A 20,188-nucleotide genomic window follows, 5' to 3' on the forward strand; every position below is an offset into this window, starting at 1 on the left:
CCTACCTACCTACCTACCTACCTACCTACCTACCTACCTACCTACCTACCTACCTACCTACCTACCTACCTACCTACCTACCTACCTACCTACCTACCTACCTACCTACCTACCTACCTACCATCCATTCTTCCATCCATCCATTCTTCCATCCATCCATTCTTCCATCCATCCATCCATCCATCCCACTTTCATACTGCCCAGTTAGTGCAAAGCACTACTCTGGACAGGTGACAACAAATAAATCAAATGCAGTAATTAAATGATAAGAATAAATAATCAAGAAATACGAACAGAACAAACAATAAAATAGCATAAAGCAAACACAACAAGGGCAGCAGGAATAGTTGGATGATAGGGCAAACTTGGCAAGTCCTTAGAGGATGCCACTGAAAGCTTCTTTTAAAACAGTTTTTTTAAAGCAGCCTCTGAAAGGTAGAGAGGGAGGGACCCAGGCACAGTGAAACGGGGAGCCCATTTCAAAGGGCTGCTGCCATCGCTGAGAAAGCAAAAGCAAAGCAAAGCAAAGTGTGCACCACCTAGACAGCTAGGGTTTTGTCTATGCTCTACCACACCATGTGCATGTGTGCATGTTTAGGTTGTGGGTGTGTGGTTTGTTTGTCTGTTCTGAACCAGGGAAGATTTTTTAAAAAAGATCTCCCACCTCTAATGTTGAGGTCCCTTCTACTACTTTGGTTGTTTTTAGTGCTTCACATTCTGATGCAATCCAGGCTTAAAGGACTAAATAAGCATCTAGGCTGAGTATACATCTTGATCAAACGAGATGAGGGAAGTCTTTAAAAAGAAGAGAACAATTGATGAATTACATGTCCACTCACTTAGGCAGTGAATTACAGCAATTAGGTGATTGAAGATCCAAATGCAATACACATAGAATTGGAAATCGCACAGCCAATTAACATGGGAAGAAACAACAAACAAGCTGTGATTTGACTTTGTTGAAGGCATTTGTTTCCTTCGTAGATCTGTTGATGTAGACTGTCACAGAATAAGGGAGTTTAGCCAGAACAGGACACTGTGTGAATCCTACACTCTTCCATGTACAGTACTCTAGGGTAGCTCCCACTGGACTGGTTTTTAAGTTGCTCCATCCCAAAGACTCTGAGGTCCCTTCTTGCTTGGCTACTTGTGTTTTAAAGAAACATGTCTCAGTATGATGAGATTACATTTACCGCATTTAAAAAGCCCAACACATTTTTGCCTCTCATTCAAGTCTTCTTCAGTGGTGCCTGGACTTACAAACACCTTGACCTACGAACATTTTGAGTTACAAACAGCTCTGTTCACATAATTTTGCTTCGGCTTGCGAATGGAGCTTTGACTTAACACAAAAAGGCAGGGGAAAAGGGCGGGAAATTCAAATTTCTAGCTGTAGATTGGGACGAGGCTGCTTCTTTGTAGATGTTTTGCCCCGGCAGTTAGGGAGTGTGCAATCTGAGGAGGCTGCCTACTAAGGTAAGGAGCTGCTTTATACTTTTGAAAAATTGTTCTGGGTATTTTTGCAGTGTGGTTTTCAGCTGGGGGGGTTATGTTTCTGTGCTGTGATGAGTCTTTGGGTTTTTTTTTGTTTTTTGGGGGGTTCCCCCATTTTTGATGTGTCTTGCATGCTTCCCTTGCTTTATTTGCTCCAATGTTTCAATACTTAGCATCTTTAGAATGCTCACTAGTTTTCACTACTTCGAACAAGCAATTCAACAGAAACACACATATTGAGACCGCTCAACATAGTGCACGATGCTGCAGTAGTACTGTCAAAAGCAGTATGATGCTCATTTGAGGGTGTTCTTCCTCAAATGAAACAAACAAACAAAAAAACACGCTGCAGCCATATCAAAGGGAATCAAATGATTAATGATTACCAAAATCATTTAAGGAGTTTTCACATAGACAGGCTGTTCTTACCTCTGTATCAACAGAGTGATATTGAGGTATACTTCACAATATGAAGGGTTATTGTGGTGCAGACTATTGGGAGGGGTGGGTGTCAAAGTTCAAGTGCCCCCCCAGCCTTGAAATTCACTGGGTGACCTTGAGCCAGTCAATGTTTCAGCCTGACACACCTTCCATCCATAAGTAAGTGGCTGTACATCACCTTCAGCTCATGGAAGGGAAAATGAGATATAATTATAGCTAGATCTTTTAAAGAAAGAAAGAATGAACAAATGAAAGAACAAAAAAAAAAACCCCAACCTAAAGAAGCTAGTTCAGACATCTGAGGCACGGTATAGCAGTCAGGCTGGTGGGAAAAAAAACCAAAGGCAAAACTTTGGTTATATAACCTGTCCCAAAGGTAAGCCAATATCCATAGAGCTTTCTGTGAGAAGCCAAACTAAGATGTCACATGTGATCAAGCCCATGACAATATTTAATCCATGAATAATACAAATAATGTTTGGGCAGCACTTCTGGGGAGATTTGAGAATCAGCCACTCTAAATTAATTTATTTCTTCATATCTAACAAACTAAAAATATGAATAAAAAGTAATGTAATGTAAGATATTTCTCTTGAAGCTAATCACATATAGCAAACAGCAAACATGCTCTATAAGCCATGATGTGCATAGAATATACTATATATATTTAGTGTTGTTTAACATTATATTGCCATTTTCATTTAAAAGGAGTTTGGGCTACAATCATTTGCATACTTACCTAATAAAAAGTTCAGTAGAATTATTTCTGAAGCCATGTACATATTCACACTGCATTTTAGTTATTTATATTAGCAAAGTGCTAGTAGTGCTCTGTAGCCAAGTGGGAGTGTGAACTTTATTTTATGGAGTTAATAGCAGGGTCCAGAAAAAACAGAGAGATTCAGTCAGAGGCCACGCAGAGAGAGTTATGTGTTAAGACATAAAGGCTGCTGCATTTCAACTAGGTGATAGTTGGGAACAACTGGAATAATAATTAAAAATATGTGACTAAAGACAAAATGTAATGAAAATTGAGAGCACATAAGCCTAGCTTAGGACAGAGATGGTATCTCAATATCATATTATATTATATATTATATTATATTATTATAGAATCATAGAAAAGTGAAGTTGGAAGGGGCCTACAAGGCCATCAAGTCCAATCCCCCGCTCAATGCAGGAATACATTCAAAGCATATCTGCCAAGTGATTATCCAAGTTTTTCTTGAATGCCTCCAGTGTGGGAGAACTCACCAACTCCTGAGGTAACTGGTTCCACTGTTGTACTGCTCTGTTAGGAGGTTTTTCCTGATATCACATTATATTATATTATATTATATTATATTATATTATATTATATTATATTATATTATATTATATTATATTATATTATATTATATTATATTATAAGGTTGTTATGTGCCATCAAGTCTCCTCCTACTTATGCGGACTCTATGAATGATCAATCTCCAAAATGTCCTCTCCAGCCCAGCTCTTGCAAACTCAGGCTTGTGTCTTCCTTTAGGGAGTCAATCCATCTCATATTTGCTCTTCTTCTTTTCCTGCTACTTTCAACCATTCCCACTATTATTGTCTTTTCCAGAGAATCCTGCCTTCCCAAAGTAGGACACTATTTGGTAACAGAATAGAATACTGTATACAAATTGCTCCATATGAAAGATTTAGAAAGGTGTACATTAAGTTTAAATGGTCAATAAAACAGCTACAGTAAGAATAAATATTATTTTACTATGCAATGTTTCAGTTTCAATTTCAATGTTTCAATGTATCAGACCCACATAAAAGGTTTCCTATATTAGCAAGTCATCCAATATAAACAGCAAGAGGGTTTACTGAACTTTGCTCACTACAGTGGTGCCTTGCTTAAGGATTGCCCTGCGTTACGACGAATCCGCTTTATGATGATCTTTTGTAATCGCAATCGCAAAACAATAGTCTAAATGGGGGAATTTCGCATAGCAATGATTGGTTCCCTGCTTTGGGAACAGATTTTCGCTTTACGACAATCAAAAACAGCTGATCAGCAGGTTTTCAAAATGGCCGCCGGGTGCTTAAAATGGCTCCCCGCTGTGCTTAGGGACAGATTCCTCGCTATACAGGCACCGAAAATGGCCACCGTGTGGAGTATCTTCGCTGGACAGTGAGTTTTTACCCCATTGGAACACATTGAACGGGTTTCAATGCATTTCAATGGGGTTTTTAATTTTGCTTTACGATGTTTTCACTTAATGGCTATTTTCCTGGAACGGATTATCGTCGTTAAGCGAGGCACCACTGTATATACTTTATGCTTAATGTTTTCTAGAGTCAAAGTCACAAGGGACAGCTGACCAAATGCATTTGCCATCCCCATGGGGCAGAAAGAGTGTCTGCTCGCACAAGAGAGGGCTGTAGCACAGCCTTTGTTACAGTTTATACTAGAAGAGAGAATATTCAAGCACCCTTTGCCCATGTCTTGATTCATGAACAACAGCAAAGGGAGAGAAGAGTGGGCAACCTTGGAGAGGTAGGGAATATAGTGGATGCCCCTGCTAACCCATAGGGCCACAAGCCTGCTATCGCCAACACCACTGGATCTGTCTTGTTTTAAAGCAGAATCAAATTCCCTACCTCCACATTTTGTTTTTTAAGCAGAAAGGTGGCATTTTGTTAGTTGTAGACTAAAGTGGCAGGTGAAGTGGTTACAGCAGAAACTGAGGGGGAGGATGCATGCAGCCTTTAGCCTTTGTGGAGCCAAAACCTGACACAGAGGGTGAAAATTCGACAGCGGCGTGTCTATCCAAGTATGCAGCAGGTATGTAGTAGATGCAGAAATACTCTAAAGAAGTTTTGAGCTACTTTAGTCACTACTAAATGGAGAGATGGTGTTGTTAACAAAGTTCGCACATCTGAAATGCAGTAAAAATGTGTTCATGGGGGTGGGGGGTACTTAAAAATAGGTCAGGAAAGGAGAATGTGTCCCCCCAAAAGGCTTAATGTCCTCTCAGCCCCATAATTTCTCTGCTCTTGATGTGTCACCAGGAAACGGTGTTCCCATTCATAAATGGGTTACTAAAGTACCTTTACATGCATGTCTGTAACTTACAGTTTTGCTCTAGGCATCTTCACCAAGATATGCACCTGTTCCAAACACCACCTTAGTTATTAAGTCAGGAAACGACCCTAAACAAGCCTCAGCCATTCAGCATCCTCAAGCACCATATACAGTAGTGATAACAACATGGGCCTACCATGGAGCATTGTTTGCAATAAACACTGAGAGAGTATGAAGTGCTTTGAAGGCTTAAAATGCACAAAAAGTATTTATTAATACTGTTGGCAAACTCGGAGTCAGTTGGGAGGGCACCCTTCAAAGCTCTGGAGGCAGCAGTTCCCCATAAATGAGATCATCTTCTCCCAGCTGCAGCACCTCTGAGCAAAAAGGGCAGGTGGGGTTTGCCTTGCATGAACATGAATTACAGCAAACTTTGCAGAGCACCGCTTTACTCCACAAGGAGCCTGCATTCAAGCAGTTTAATGGAACAGATGTTGTGAAGACTTTTGGGGAGCATGCATAAAGGAATTTGAAAGAAAGGGGGAGGAAGGCAATGCTTTATGAAATTAAGCACTCCTGGGTGCCTACAGAAACAAAAGCATTTCCTTTTGTTCCAGGCTGAAGTTTTCTTTTTTTACAAAACACAGTTTGAAAACTTGAAGTTACAGATGAGGAAAGCACAGATTCTTGAACTGGTCAATAGCATTTTTGATGTTCCAGTGTCATACAGGATCCGCACTTCAATAGCCTGCCAATTTCCAAGTCTCAGAGAGGATTTTCAGAACAGATGTTCCATCTTCCACCTTTTAATTCCCGGCTGATCTGGATCCGAAGCAGACCAGCGCAGACACGGCTGTTCACCTCCCTAGTGTCTCCATGCTTTCTTTCTTTTCTTCTTCTTCCATTGTTTATCATCCATTTCTTTGGTATCCTCAGGAGGGTTTGGCATTACGAAACCGTCTGTCAGTTTATAGTAGACTATTGTAGAGTCTGATTCAACTATGGCCAATGTTAGGGACAGGGAGGAATCAGGATTGTTCTCCAAAGCGCATGCTCTCTTCATGATCTGCCTCAGCCTGAGGGAAAGAAAGAGTCAGCAGTCTTACCTATTTCCTATACATTCCACATGAAGGCAATTCAGCAAACACAGCAAGTTAATAATCAATGCCTAGTTTGTGTATCTTAAAAAGAGATGTACTGTACAGTTCTAATCATCTGCAGACGCAACAAATTCGTAAAATTAAGCTGCATTTCACTGGGTCACTTTGGCCACTAGCATTCTCTATGCACAGCTTTTCAGTTCTTCGCAGCCATTCCCACAGGGGCAGGATTTACTAGGTTCAGGGAGGGGGAGAGACTGGAACTCCACATGGCAAATTCAAACCTCATCACAGTCAAAGAATACCTGGAATGTGGCAGGGCGGAAGATTTACATCACGGTTTTATGGTTTTTTCACCCACAGTTGCACAACATTTGACCCCAGCTATTCATGAAAGGTTAAATGAACATTGGGGGGCAAAGCAGGAATCAAAGAGAAGTCAAATGAAATGTGACAGAAGATAAGGCAATGATCCAGAAAACCTATAGCCCTTTAAGCAATTTCGCCTTTCCCACTCTACCACTGCACAGAACTTATGCTTCAATGATAGTAAAGAAAATAAAAATCTAGACAGTTTTTATCACCAGACCTCTACTTGGTATTAATTGTCAGAAGGGATTTTTCATTATTTCACTCTGCACAGATCTGCACATTAGTATCACATATGATGAAGGAAAGTGAGACAAGACCCCAGACAGCCAGCAATCTGGGCCCTACTGTTCATCACAAAGACTGGCAGAACCAGCTTTCCTTTTTGTGGCAAAGCAAAGAGGCCACCCCAGGCAGCAGGGTGTCATGGAAGTGCTGCAAATGGATAGATGTTGTTGTAGATTTACTACCAGGAACTGTGCTTGTGAGATCTTTTTTGACTCAAGGGCCAAAATAACATGACTGCCCTGGTGTGCTACACACCTCAATGGTCTAGCGCACACTGCACTTTAATTTGCTACTTTGCCTCAGACAGAAAATTAACTGACAAAGAAAGCAGCACCATGTCACCAGCAAATACTGTACTGAAAATATACTGTAGCCGGGAAGGGTAGGCAATGTGTAATTGGTGACAAAATGGAGATCCACTGACCATCAGCATTATTCTTCGGCACCTTCCTCCATGATAAAAAACAGCAAACGATGCTTGAAGGTGTTTCCCGGGAAACAATCTGGGAGAAGTTTTAGGCCTTTATTATCAGTCCCCCAAATGCAACAAAAAAAATGGCTCCAAAGACCTTGTGGCTATTTTATCTGAAACGCAAGCATGCCAGCTGGTTGCCACGTATCGTCTCTGTGCTGCATACGATTTAGAAAGTACTCTATAAGGGAATGCATCTCTGGAATTAAGGAAGTCGGTGCTTCCGATGCCTCAAGGCATCTTTGTTAGGGGCCAGATTCAGAATTCCAGAGGAGCTCTATGTCTACAGAAGTTATTTGTGAAAGAAAGAGAGAAAGGAATCTGACCGTGAAGCTCTTCATCTCTCATTACACAGAAGGTACTGTATATAGGACATCTGCCATGAATGGGAATACTGATGGGCTCTGCGTCAAGCTGATAAACTAATCCCCACAGGCCAAGAGGATTTCAACTTCAAAAGCACCGTGGGGTTAAGTATGAAAACAACAACAAGAGAGAGGCAGATGAAGACAGAGGGACTCTCTCCACTGTGACCTGCCATTTCTAGCATTTACCCTTCTGAAGACCAGTGCCAACTGGCCCTCACAGAAAGCTGTCTTAGACAAGAGTCAGTATATTGGTCCACCTCTCCGGGTACTGTTTCCAGTGATTGACAACACTCTCCGGGGTTTTTGGAAAAGAGTTTCTCAAGCCCTGCCAGGATTTGAACTTGAGACCTTTTCCTACAGCCCCTTCCCATGTATACAATGGTGCAGTAAAATAACCCATGGGCTTAGTGGGTTTGTGGGGAGGGGCGTCTTATCCAGCAAGGACAGGTCTTATGCCTACTTTGAAAGATGGGACTCCAAACCCTCCTGTGAGGCCAGTTCTGGGACCTAGACTTCTGCCCCAAGTCCTGCCTTGGATACCACTGGAAATATACAGTAACTGGCACAAGCCTAACTTAAACGAAGCCTATCATTAATCTTATAACTCCTTTTGCAATTTTCCAGGCAATCCTACAAACGTCTGCTGAGAATGGGACTTACTTCCCTGTTCGGTGTACAGAATCGTAGTTCTAAGCTCTTTTTGAAAGAGTTAAAACAGATGCTGGTATCAGAACAATTTAAAAAGGTAAAGGTAAAGGTTCCCCTTGACAATTTTTGTCCAGTCGTGTTCGACTCTAGGGGGCGGTGCCCATCCCCGTTTCCAAGCCATAGAGCCATAGAGCCAGCGTTTTGTCCGAAGACAATCTTCCGTGGTCACATGGCCAGTGCGACTTAGACACGGAACGCCGTTACCTTCCCACCGAAGTGGTCCCTATTAATCTACTTGCATTTGCATGCTTTCGAACCGCTAGGTTGGCGGGAGCTGGGACAAGCGATGGGCGTTCACTCCATCGCATGGATTCGATCTTATGACTGCTTGGTCTTCTGACCCTGCAGCACAGGCTTCTGCGGTTTAGCCCGCAGCGCCACCACGTCCCATCAGAACAATTTACTCCACAATATTTTGATCTTTACACATAAAAATAACAATATAGAAATAAAGTATGCATGGTAAGATTACTACTTTTGTCTCAGAACAGTCCCATAAGAAAGGGTAACCGTGTTTGCCGTGAGCCAATAGCAAAACCTGTTTGCAATCCTCCGTTTGTTGCTGTGAGAGTTCCCAAGCTGCTTGCTAATGGCTCCTGTGCAGCCAGAGATGAGCTAATACGATACTGACCCTGCCAGAACAAGATGTCAGTGTTAGTGCAACTTTTATTTCCCTACTGCTCAAAAACGAACTTGAAGGTAGACATGTGTTCTTCATCTGAGAAGTTCATTGGCAGTAATTACAGATTTTTGCTATGGTTTCCCACACAGAAGCCAAGGATTCAGACTGAACTGAGAAACACTAGAGCAGAGCCTCTTGTTAGTAATTCTGGCATCCAAAACTCCCGCCTTGGGGATGTTTACGAAGAAGTCTTGTGAAAGATTTCAGAATTCTAAATCTTTCTTGTCTTTGTATTGTTATTCCCACCCACCCCGTCATGGGTCACACCCCTTAATCTTCCCTACTTTTTTCATTTGGTACTCTGCCGTCCAGCCTTCTGAATGTACTGTTCTTCAGATTGAGTTTTCATCATCCAGTCAGCATGAGCTTAATGATGATGGGAGCTGTAGTCCACCACCCTTAATTATGATGGGAGTTTTAGCCTAACATAACTATAAGGCACCTGCTTGGGGAAAACTGCTGTAGCCCTTAAAACAATTTCACGGGGAACTCATTCTCTGTCTGCCACATCGAGACTTACAAATTTTGCACCGGGTACAGAGAGGGGAGGGGAGGGTACTGCAGGGACAGCACAGAATGTTTAAACTGGCCACATGAGTACAAATAAAAGGGTTATTTTGCACACTGCTTTTTTCAGTCCATACAAGTTATCCAAGCCAAATTTGTTCACAGGCTTATGCGAACAAACCTAATATATGATGAGGCAGCAGGCCAGTTCCCATATTCACTAGACCCCAATACCCAGTGGGAAACGGGCCCCTTCTCATGTGGGTGGGCACACCATTTTAGCTATATTAAGGTTTAGACCACAGAATTAATTTGCTGTTTTGAAGAGAGAGAAAGAGAGTGAGAGTGAACAGATAGAGAGGCAGCAGGCTTGCATATCTGTCCTACTAGAAAGCTAGCCACTGAGTGGGCCTCAGTGTAATTAATACAGTTCAGATGCCAAAGACAGAGTAGAGAGTGTGGGTTTGTGGAAACACTACACAAATGAAACCAATAGAAAAAGTTTGTGCTGCATAGTATCCTCAAGTAATTAAAAAACATGTTTCTATAAATATCTAAGGAATTAAAAATTAAGACTTATTTCATGGACACTGACAAAACCCAACAAAATTTTTTTCCATAGTGGGGGAGGAAGGGACTCACCTTGAGGAAAGAGAAAGCAAATGGGTGGTAGAAAAAGGCTCCCTGAAGGCCAGATGCAATATACAAATGACATTAAAGCACCTCTTCCACAGCAGATCAGATCCATAGCTATAAATTCCTGCCAGGACACTGGAAGGCTTTCTAATCCAACCTCTGATTCTTTTGTGGGAAAAAGGCAATCCATCTGTCCCTGGATCACCATCAAAGACAGCCATTTCAAGTCTTCATGGAACCTCCTCCTTCTCTTTCTCTGCCAGTTAGCCTTTCCTCTTTCCCAAGATGAGTCTTTTTCATTTGGAGGGAAGAGAGGGAGATTCAGCAGAAGAGAGCAGTGTGGAGTGCTCACCCAGAAAGGATGGATCCGCTTAAAAACATCGGGCTTACTGTAGTCAAGAGCCTCTGGCCAAATTCTCACCCCATCTCTCTATGACTACTGAAATACATCAGCAACCCATCTGGTTTCTTATTTACAAAATGTTTTATAGACTGATGTTCTACTTCAATAGGCTTTTGAGATACTTTACAGTGAGATATAAAACAACCATAATAAATTCCTAAGACAACAAGCTATAATACACCACAAAGAAAAACAATGACAGAGAAGCAGAATAATCTCCTTATTTAAATCATCAAAAGGGCCAACGCTGACATCCAAATGGCAGTCCCAGTAAGAGCAGTCCACCTGAACAAATGACACTTGTTGTTAAGTCACCATTTCCAGAGGTTTCCATTGGTTCTAGCTGTGAAAAACATTTGGATCTAGCCCCCAAATTTAAAGTAGAAAAGAAACCCATCCTAACCTGCTTGGGAGAAAAAAAAGACATAACCATGGTGCCAAACAAGTTCCTTGGGCAAGCATTCCACTAATAGGGCACTACCACGGTGTCAGGTTTTTCCCCTCTTGGGCACTCACTGCCCAGCAATTCTCCAAAGGTGAAAACATCCAAAGGCAGGCCTTCAATGAGGATCTTGATAAACAGAGAGACTCACATGGGAGAAGGTAGTCCTTCAAAATACTCTAACCTCAGGTCACTTAGGGCTTCACAGTCAATAGGATCACTCAGTACTATACTTGAAAACAAAGCATTAGCCAAGGAAGGCTTCAAAACAGACCAGCTAGATGTGTGTGTGTGTGTGTGTGGATGTGTGTGTTTAGTAAGTTCCTGTTAATAATCCAGCTGTCGTATTCTGAACCACAGGAAGTTTCTAAGCAACCTTCAAAGGCTGCTTCTGGAGTTTCACCACGCATTGCCAAGCTAAACTAAAGCATATAAAACAGCCATGAGCATTGCCATTCCTTGTTTTGGTTGGCTCTGAACTCAAAACCAGATCCACTGTGGATACCTGCTTACCTCTCGTGGCTGAAAGACACGTGGACAGGAGTTGGCATCACCACTTGAAAATCTTCGGCTTCTCTCTCTCGCCCACGAAGGCCCACAAGCTGGAATTCTGCTAGTCCAAAGAAGGACACCTCATACCAGTTTCGAACTAAAGGGTGTATCAGACAGAATGACAAAAAGAGAATAGACTAAAACCAGAATAAAAGTAAGTAGTGTTTCCATTTAAGGAGTTATGTGCTCACACGGTGTTCTAACTCAGTGTTTCCCAACCATGGATCTCCAGATATTAGACTACAGCTGCCAGAATATGTGACCACTGGCCATGCTGGCTGGGGCTTCTGGAAGCTGCAAATTTGTATATGCAGGCATGTGTGTGTAAATTGTGCACAAGAGTGAACTTGCAAAGTATAGTGGTGCCTCGCTTAACGGGCGCTCCATTTAGTGATGAAACTGCATAGCGATTAAGTTTTTGCGATCACATTGCGATGTTTTAAATGGGGTTTTTTCACTTTGCGATGATCAGTTCCCTGTTTCGCTTACTGATCATCGCAAAGCAATGATTTTTTAATAGCTGATCGGTGGTTCCAAAATGGCTGCCGGGTTAAAAAAATGGCTGCCCGCTCTGTGTAGGGACAGATTCCTCACTTAAGAGGCAGCGAAAATGGCCGCCGTATGGAGGATCTTCGCTTTAAGGTGAGTTTTAAGCCCATAGGAACGCATTAAACAGGTTTTAATGCGTTTCTACGGGCTTTTTAAAATGCTACGTGTTAGAGGAGACACAATCTACATCCGTGCTGGCCTTTGTGGACGATGAGCACTGCAGCACCCAATACAGGGAGGTTGGGTGACAGCCATTCCCCTGCCCTTGCCTCTTTTTCCAGCGAGAGAGAGAGCAATATCTCCTGAGAACTTTCAGGAAAGTTAACCACTTGACGGAGGTCACCGGCCCTTCTGGTACTGTTCTAAAACACACACACACACACACACACACACAGAGAGAGAGAGAGAGAGAGAGAGAGAGAGAGAGAGAGAGAGAGAATAAATAAAAAAATATCCCCACTAACTCACCTTCTAAGAGGTCTAAGTACACTAAGAAAGCAGCATACACACTACTGCTGTCAGCCACATCCAATGACATCATCTTTGTGAACTGAAATACAGAAATGTAAGCAATGAATGTAAAAGCTACATAGGAGGAATTATACCGTACGTAACAAAATGCCAGACAATTTGTGCCTATAATTCTACTGGAAGTATTTTCCCAGAAACGTTTGGCAGAAACCCCAAGAAAGCATGACACATACCTTTCTTTTCCCAAGAAAAAAGTGGTGAGGGAAAAGCCTGCAAAAGGATTTATTGCCAGGCAAAGCCTGTTAAAAGACTTGCAAGTCATGTTTTTAAAAATGCCAATAAAACAGTCCCCTAAAAGTTTGGGTTCAGTGTTCAGGGAGGGAGAAAATGATTTAACAATGCTGGTTGTTCATAAAACCGGCCCAGTTCTGTCCTAAACCTTTTGGACAAGGGCTGCTCCACTTGTGTGTTTGGGTCAATGCATGACACAGAAAAAGGCTGTGGGTAGCTGCTGTATCTGCACTGGAATGATCTGATGAAGGCTTCTGATGCCCATTGCTGGACCTGGTGCTGTCAGCTAAACAAACCAGAAGCTCCGGCTTGAGCTGGAAGTGAAAGAGGGGGATAGAACTGCTGAATAACCCAGTGGCTGAGGAGAGGTTCAGAGTTCACTTCCCTGCAGTGCCTCCTCGATGGGGTCTGGACTTGATGAGCCTCTTTGACAGGGGCTGGACTTGATGCCCTGCAGTTCTAAGATGATGATGATTGTACAAAAGCATAAACAGAAGACCAGATTCCAAATTTGTGTAAGTCCTTAATACAGAGTTTCCTTCATGCTTGCTAGATAAAGATGTGGAAGAGTTACTTTTCTCAATTACAACTTCCAGAATTCTCTAACCAACACGGCCATTGGACAGGGACTTGGAACACCACCGTTCAAATGCTAAAGTTCTCCAGGTTCACACATTCCCTTTAGGACTGAATACATAGTCCCCTATTAAGATCCCAGACACATGGCAGTCATAATATGCAAACAGAACATGTGACTCTCCCTTCAGATGATATCGGGCTGCAATTTCCATGTCTCACCACTGCCCATGCTGGAAAGGGGTGACAAAGATTATAGTCCTACAATGTCTACCTGCTGCAGGTGTTTAGCAAGTTTTGCCTGCATACAGCACAGTGCAATGCTTCAACCAGCTTATAGATCTGGCTCCTTCTGTACCTTTAGAATTAAAATAAAAAATCTAAAAGATTAGAGTTGCAAAGTTAGCATTTTATAGGCTTGAATAAACTTAATACTTTCCCAGATCCCCAATTATTTCTCTTACGCAACTAGCAAAATAAGATCTTTTTCAACATGCCCAAACTCCTAAGAGTATTATTATACTAAAAATCATATCAGAGCACAGTTACACAACTTGACAAAAATATGTAATAGTTAAGCAGTCTCAGACAGAATACTACTCTTTAGTATTCTATGTGAGGGTTCGTACTTTGCCTCTCCTATTTTTAACTGAGACTCTGGAGACACTTGTGTTGAAAAATCACAACTACTCTTTATTGGAATATATAACAATAAATCTTTTTGCCCAAACTCAGTTTCTCTAATTTCTCTCGTTGCCAACGGGTCCGGCGAGGGCATCCAAACGTCTTTAACAAAGGGGTTACAGCTCAACTCACCCCAAAGTCCTCTCAAAAACAGATTACTTTTTTCCAACTCACAAGTCTCCAACTCAGGGTTTAATCATGGGGTGGTCTCCTCATCTCGCACCTCCGTCCCATAATGGTCTTCCTCTCCTCGTAGAGGGGTCCATGGTCCGTTAAGTAGCCCCTCCTCTGGGCATCTTCTAGACGCCATGCCTGACACTCCTCCTCGTCTACCGCATCCTTTTCCTCCCTGAGCTGCCTGGGCCACTCTCTGGCCTCAGACTCTCCCCAATAGGAAGGATGTTGCGGCAGACCCCTTCTCCGCCGGTAATCAGCTTCCTCTTGGGGAACTCGTACCATCTCCCATCTACTGGCCTAAGGGTCCTCTACCCATATCATTTCCCACCCCCCACCCCCGGTATTAAGTCCACCTCTCCTTTTATATCTCCCATTCCTGAGACTGTGCAGCTCTTCTAAGAATACACAGGCTGGCTCTTCTCCCAGCAGGCAAAGTGGGGAATCAAACTCCCCACCTCTGACTCCACAACCAAAGACCTAAACCACTGGGTTAGCCAGCCAACCAAAATACCTATAACACTGGTCTACAGCGAAAATGCTTCGAAAATAAATGTGGTTGAACTTTACTAATTCTGAGTCACTGAGAATGAAAATGATGCTTAAAAATTGTTGATTGGCTCTATTGGGTCAGTATATACAACCCTTGACTTGGGAACGGTGGAGGATAAGTGAGTTATAAAGGGAAGATATCTCAATTTAAACCAGAAATGACTAAAATACATCTTTGAATGGATCTATTAATATATCTATGACTAGGTTTGGACAGTACTTGCTTTTTAGGCAAAACAGTTTTAGACGGCAACAATATCGACAGTGTGATGGCAGCCCTCAACATTATCCAGATGAATGGAGACTGTTTATTGATTCATCAAAGCAGAGTCTTAAAGCTGTTTTGCTGCATAACAGCAATGTTTTGCCATCAGTTCAAGTTGGTCATGCAGTCTGTAAGAAGGAAACATATGACAACATGAAACAACTTTTAAGGTGCATAAATGCACAACATTAGTGGCAGCTTTGTGGTGATGTGAAGGTTGTTGCTTCTTGCTTGGTCTGCAAACTAGATACACAAAGCACTGCTGTTTTCTCTGCAAATGGGATAGTTGTGCAAGAGATTCTCACTGCATCAAGATAAACTGGCCACTCAAACAGTCACTGGAGTATGGAAGGAAAAGCGTTGCGCATCCACCACTTGTTGAATCAAGGAAGATTTTGTTACCACTTTTACACATCAAGCTGGATCTGACAAAGAACTCTGTCAAGGTCATGGACAAAATACAAGCAGTCTTCAAGTACAGTACCTCCGTGGAAAATTTCCTTGCCAGAAAGGCAGCATGGAAAGCTTTCCAGATAGTGGCAATAAATTTTATCAGAAACAACAAGATAACTACAGTTGTTGATGGAAAACCTCCTCAAGGCATACAAAAACCTTGGTTTCAACATACTGTATCACAGAAGATACATTTTCTATGCTCTCATCTAGATTTTTTTCCACCAAACTGCGGAGCAGTAAGCAATGAGCATGGCAAGCAATTTCACCATGATGTTCCAACAAATAAGAAATGCTATCAGGTCAAATGGAGCCCACCCACAAATGCTTGCAGACTACTGCTGGACAATGACAAGAGATGCTCCATTTAATGACTACAAGAGACAAGCCAAGAAGCACCAAGTAGACATTGAATAGAACTAAACTGTACATAATCATGTTTTGGCTTTTTGATTCATAATACATTTTATGTTTAGAATCCTTTTGCTGATTTTAAAGTGTTACATAAACAGGACAGGTGAAATATTATCATGTAAAAGAATCATAAACACAAGAAAAGACCTGGGTTTAAAATTTATGATCAAAATGTTCCTGTCTACACATGCTTAGATGCAAAATGTAAAAACTTAATTATCTTGGAAACAGTAGCCAATCAGCTGTTTTAATCGTCAAATTTTAAATTCAGTACATCAAAATACATAACAAATAGCCCATTTTATCTCTGAAGCAGATGACTTCCAAAAAATTGTTGTTGACCAATAAATTGTAGTAAAATACCTATAACCTACTAAAATTTATCAGTCAACAAATTTTAGAACATATTTAGCCGAGATGAACATGAGAGCTTTCTGACACTGTACGGATTCATTGAGCTCTTATTGCTTTCATACTCAAAGATCCATATAAGTCAGTAGGGTGTCATCACAAAAAATTCAGCATGATGTAAGGAAGCATTTGCAGGACCATTTCATTCAGATTGGTTAAAACTGTAAGAAGCCCGCCTTTGATCGAAGACTTATCTAATACAGCAGTGTCCAGTTTCTCCTAATACAAGTCAGATACATACTATTTGTGATTATCTGCAAGTGCAGAAGCAGAACGAGAAAGGAATAGCTGTCCTCCACTACTGTTCATGACTGGTATTCAAGAGATACAGCACCTCTGATTCTGGAGATAATATACAACTGTTGTGATTAGTAACACAACTAGTAGCTTTATTCTCCATTATTAGGCCTTTTAAAGTAATCACCTCCATACTGCACCTGTAGGCAATATATGGCTCCAGAGATGGATCACTTACAGTCTAACAACATCCAACAGGGCACATGTATCCCACATAGCATAACTATGCACTCTATGAAGATGTCCTTCCTTTATATCTTTCCAGAAATTCCCAGCATTCAGCTTAGTTAGATTAACTTGGGCAATATAGTATTATGCGAAGAAAAAAATTATCTTCCATTGTTTTCCGCCCCCCCCATGTAACCCTACAGATGTTGACACAGTACAACTCATGAGGGATTGTGGGAGTTGCCAATCAACATCTGGAAGGCCAAACTGTTGCCATCATAAGCCTAATATACTGTATAGCCATGATGAATTTGAGTAACACTGTGCCAACATCAACAATGTTTTGTTCTTCCGAGGAACAGGAATAAGCCCTTAATACACAATCAATTACCAGTGGGATTCTGTTCCATGTTATTATGTACACATTCTTAAATCTTTGCACATTTCAGTTGGTACAAAAGAAATTATTACCAATACTAGAGAACTGTTTATCCCCGGAGTGGTTAGGGATCTCCCCTTCTGGACACCATCTACACACGTTTTTTTTAATGAAAATGCAAGTGGAAATATATTTTTTAACTTGTTAGTCTTGGAGGCTGAGAAGCACCAACTGTAATGGTGGCTCAGCATTCTGCACATTGTTTACATTTTAAGCTTGCAGGCAGGATTCAGAAGGGCTTATATATGAACCACCTTTAATATTATTTCTCTGTGAAGGGAATTTTACAAAGTTCCAGTGTCTCCTCTAGGACTCCCCCTGCCCTCTGTCATTATTGCTGTTGATGATGATTTCATGTGCTGGTTTTAACCTATAAAGCCCTAAATGGCCTGGGTCCAAGCTGTCTCAAAGACAGTATTTCCCATTATCTCTCTCTCTCTCTCTCTCTCTCTATCTATCTTATATGCCGCCCACACTAGATCATCAGGAGAGGCCTTTTTCTTGGGCCCACCACCTTCACAGGTGCATCTGATCGGGACATGGGAGAGAACCTTCTCTGTTGCTGCTTCCAGTCTTTGGAACGCCCTCCCACAGGAGGCCAGACTGGCCCCATCTCTGCTATTCCTTCGCAAGCAGGCAAAGATCTTTCTCTTCAGGCAAGCCTTCACTCATCAACTAGCTACCTGTGTGTGATTTTTAGATAGACTGTTATGCATTACTGCTTTGACTGGATTTTTAGTACTACAGTACTTGTGTTTTCTATTTTTGTTTTTCATTTCTCAGAGTCTATACTTATTGTTCTTACCTTTAATACTGCCTTTTAATGATGTAAGATGCCTCTTTATACTCATTGTTCTTAGCTTTAAATATTATCTTTTCATGATGTTAATCACTGTTGTATATTCATTGTTTTCAACTTCAAATATTGACTTTCAATGTGGTAAGCTGCCTTGGGTCCTTTTCAAGGAGAAAGATGGGGTACAATATTTTAAATAAAATAAGCAAATAAATTTTAGATGCCTACGCTGTGGTTCAAGGAAGATCCTGCCTCCAGGAAGGCAAAAACCAGCTCTAGCCATTGTTTGAAAGCGAAGAAAGTTTCTTAATAGGGAATGGATCAAAATATGCACTCCTTTTCACGTGACGCGTGCGCGTTTGGAGACACAGCTGAAAGAATCCCACCAACTTCAAAGGAACAAATGCACTCAGGGAATAATAAAAACCCTCAATTTGAGCTGCCAACCGGTTATTTATAAAAACCGCTCAGGGATGTGGCAAACACAGTAAGTTTCTCAAATGATAGCCACCAATAATCTAATGGGGGAATTGCCTTGCAGAGGGGCAAGGTGAGGAAGCTTCTTCCCCCGCCCCCAGGAAGCAAGCAAGCAAGCACTTCCCAGTAGGATGATCACTTACCGTAGGATGAGTACCCAGCCAGTTCCCTCGCGACGCCCGTCCCCCGGCCTTTGAGGCTTCCTTCTCCTGATCAGACAAATCAAAACCCCGCGCTCCTGAAGCACCGTCCGCCGGTGTTTGAAGCCCGGACCGGCTGCCCGAGGCTTCCATGCCGCATTCTCGTGCAACTGAGCTTCGTTCCGGTCGGTGTCTCAACACTAGAAGTCCTCTGCAGAACACGCTCATGAACTGTAAGGTTCCTCTATCAAGCAGGCAGGCGCTTTAAACTGGTTTATTGCCGTATGTGCTGCACAGACGCTGCTAACTACAAATAGGAAGCTTTCCCACTCTCTTAATGTGTTTTATTAGATTACAGAGGTCTTCACAGAGTTAGATTATCTATGAAAAGGAGAATAAACAGCTATTCCAGTCCACATTCATTTATCTTGGCTGGTGAGGGGAAGAAGAATTTACTTGTGTAAGGATGAGCTGGCTGGATATCTCAGTGGTTTAGGTATCTAAGTTGGGAGTTCAGTTCTCTGCTGCGCCTCCTGTGAGGAGAGTGAATCTGTGTGGTCTTGGGCAAGGTGCACAGTCCAAGGATGCCCCCAGAAGAAGGGAAGGGTAAACCACTTCCGAATATTCTCCGTGTAGAAATCCTTGAAAAGGGTTGCAAAAATAATTGACTTGACAGCAAGTCAATTTATTTTATATTATTATGAAGGATATTCTAATTTTATATAGATACTGTACCTGCCTTTCAGGTGTCCTGTTTCTCACGCAGGATGGTCCATCTCATAATCTGAGAACAGTGGTGATTATCGCCTGCAAATATCTCTGTATAAAGCCACTAATAATGAAAAGATTAATGGGGAAACTGCCAACCCTAGTTCTCTCCAAGGTACCAAAGCATGGGAAATTCTACTTTTTGGGGCTACTACCCAGAATGTCCCAGCCAGTATGGGTGGCTTTTTAGAGAGACCGTCCAAAAAAATAAGGTTTCTAACCTCTGGGTGTTTTGTAGTATTTTCTTAAGTTTGGGTTTAAGGGCAGGAGGGTTCTGTATTTCAAATTTCTAATCTTTCTTCTCTTTAATAATTTCATAATTGTAAATAATTTACAAAATAATTGTAAATAATTTACAAAATAATTGTAAATAATTTACAAAAAATAGTTATGTTAGTCTCTTGCAGCAAATAGAACAGAATTTTGTGCTGTATTCAATGTTAACAAAGGTGGGACATTCTACAGTATAATACTATTATGGGTCCTTACAGTTGTTACAGAGTTTTGAATTTCTGGTAAAATTCTCTTCTTGCTAGACAGTAGAAATACAGAGATCGACAGAAAAGAATAGCTATAAGTTCCCTAGAATCCACCCCTTTCTAATGTACTAAGTTAACTAATGATTGAGTACTTAAAATCTCAATAACTCAGTAACTCATTGAATGAGACATTTGTATGGGAAAGAATAAAAATGTTTATTTACAGTTACCTGAAATTACCCCCTTCACAAATTGCTGCCTTGTTGT

General features: G+C 41.6%; 1 protein-coding gene across 2 annotated transcripts; it reads right to left on the minus strand.

Moving 5' to 3' along the window:
• Positions 1-3,664: 3,664 nt before the first annotated feature.
• Positions 3,665-18,943, minus strand: TSEN15 (tRNA splicing endonuclease subunit 15). 2 transcript variants are annotated; one of them, XM_020795102.3, is made up of 4 exons: positions 18,678-18,943; positions 12,535-12,616; positions 11,479-11,614; positions 3,665-6,066 (listed from the first exon to the last, which is right to left on the minus strand). In XM_020795102.3, exons 1-4 carry the CDS (start codon positions 18,900-18,902, stop codon positions 5,856-5,858), a joined length of 654 nt encoding a protein of 217 aa, XP_020650761.3. In that variant the 5' UTR covers positions 18,903-18,943; the 3' UTR covers positions 3,665-5,855. The 2 variants fall into 2 exon arrangements, with proteins under 2 accessions (XP_020650761.3, XP_072854229.2); XM_072998128.2 differs by lacking the exon at positions 18,678-18,943 and having other exon boundaries at positions 5,228-6,066; positions 12,535-18,655.
• Positions 18,944-20,188: the final 1,245 nt, after the last annotated feature.

This window comes from Pogona vitticeps, chromosome 4 (genome assembly GCF_051106095.1).
Source record: "Pogona vitticeps strain Pit_001003342236 chromosome 4, PviZW2.1, whole genome shotgun sequence".
Lineage (NCBI taxonomy): Eukaryota > Metazoa > Chordata > Lepidosauria > Squamata > Agamidae > Pogona > Pogona vitticeps.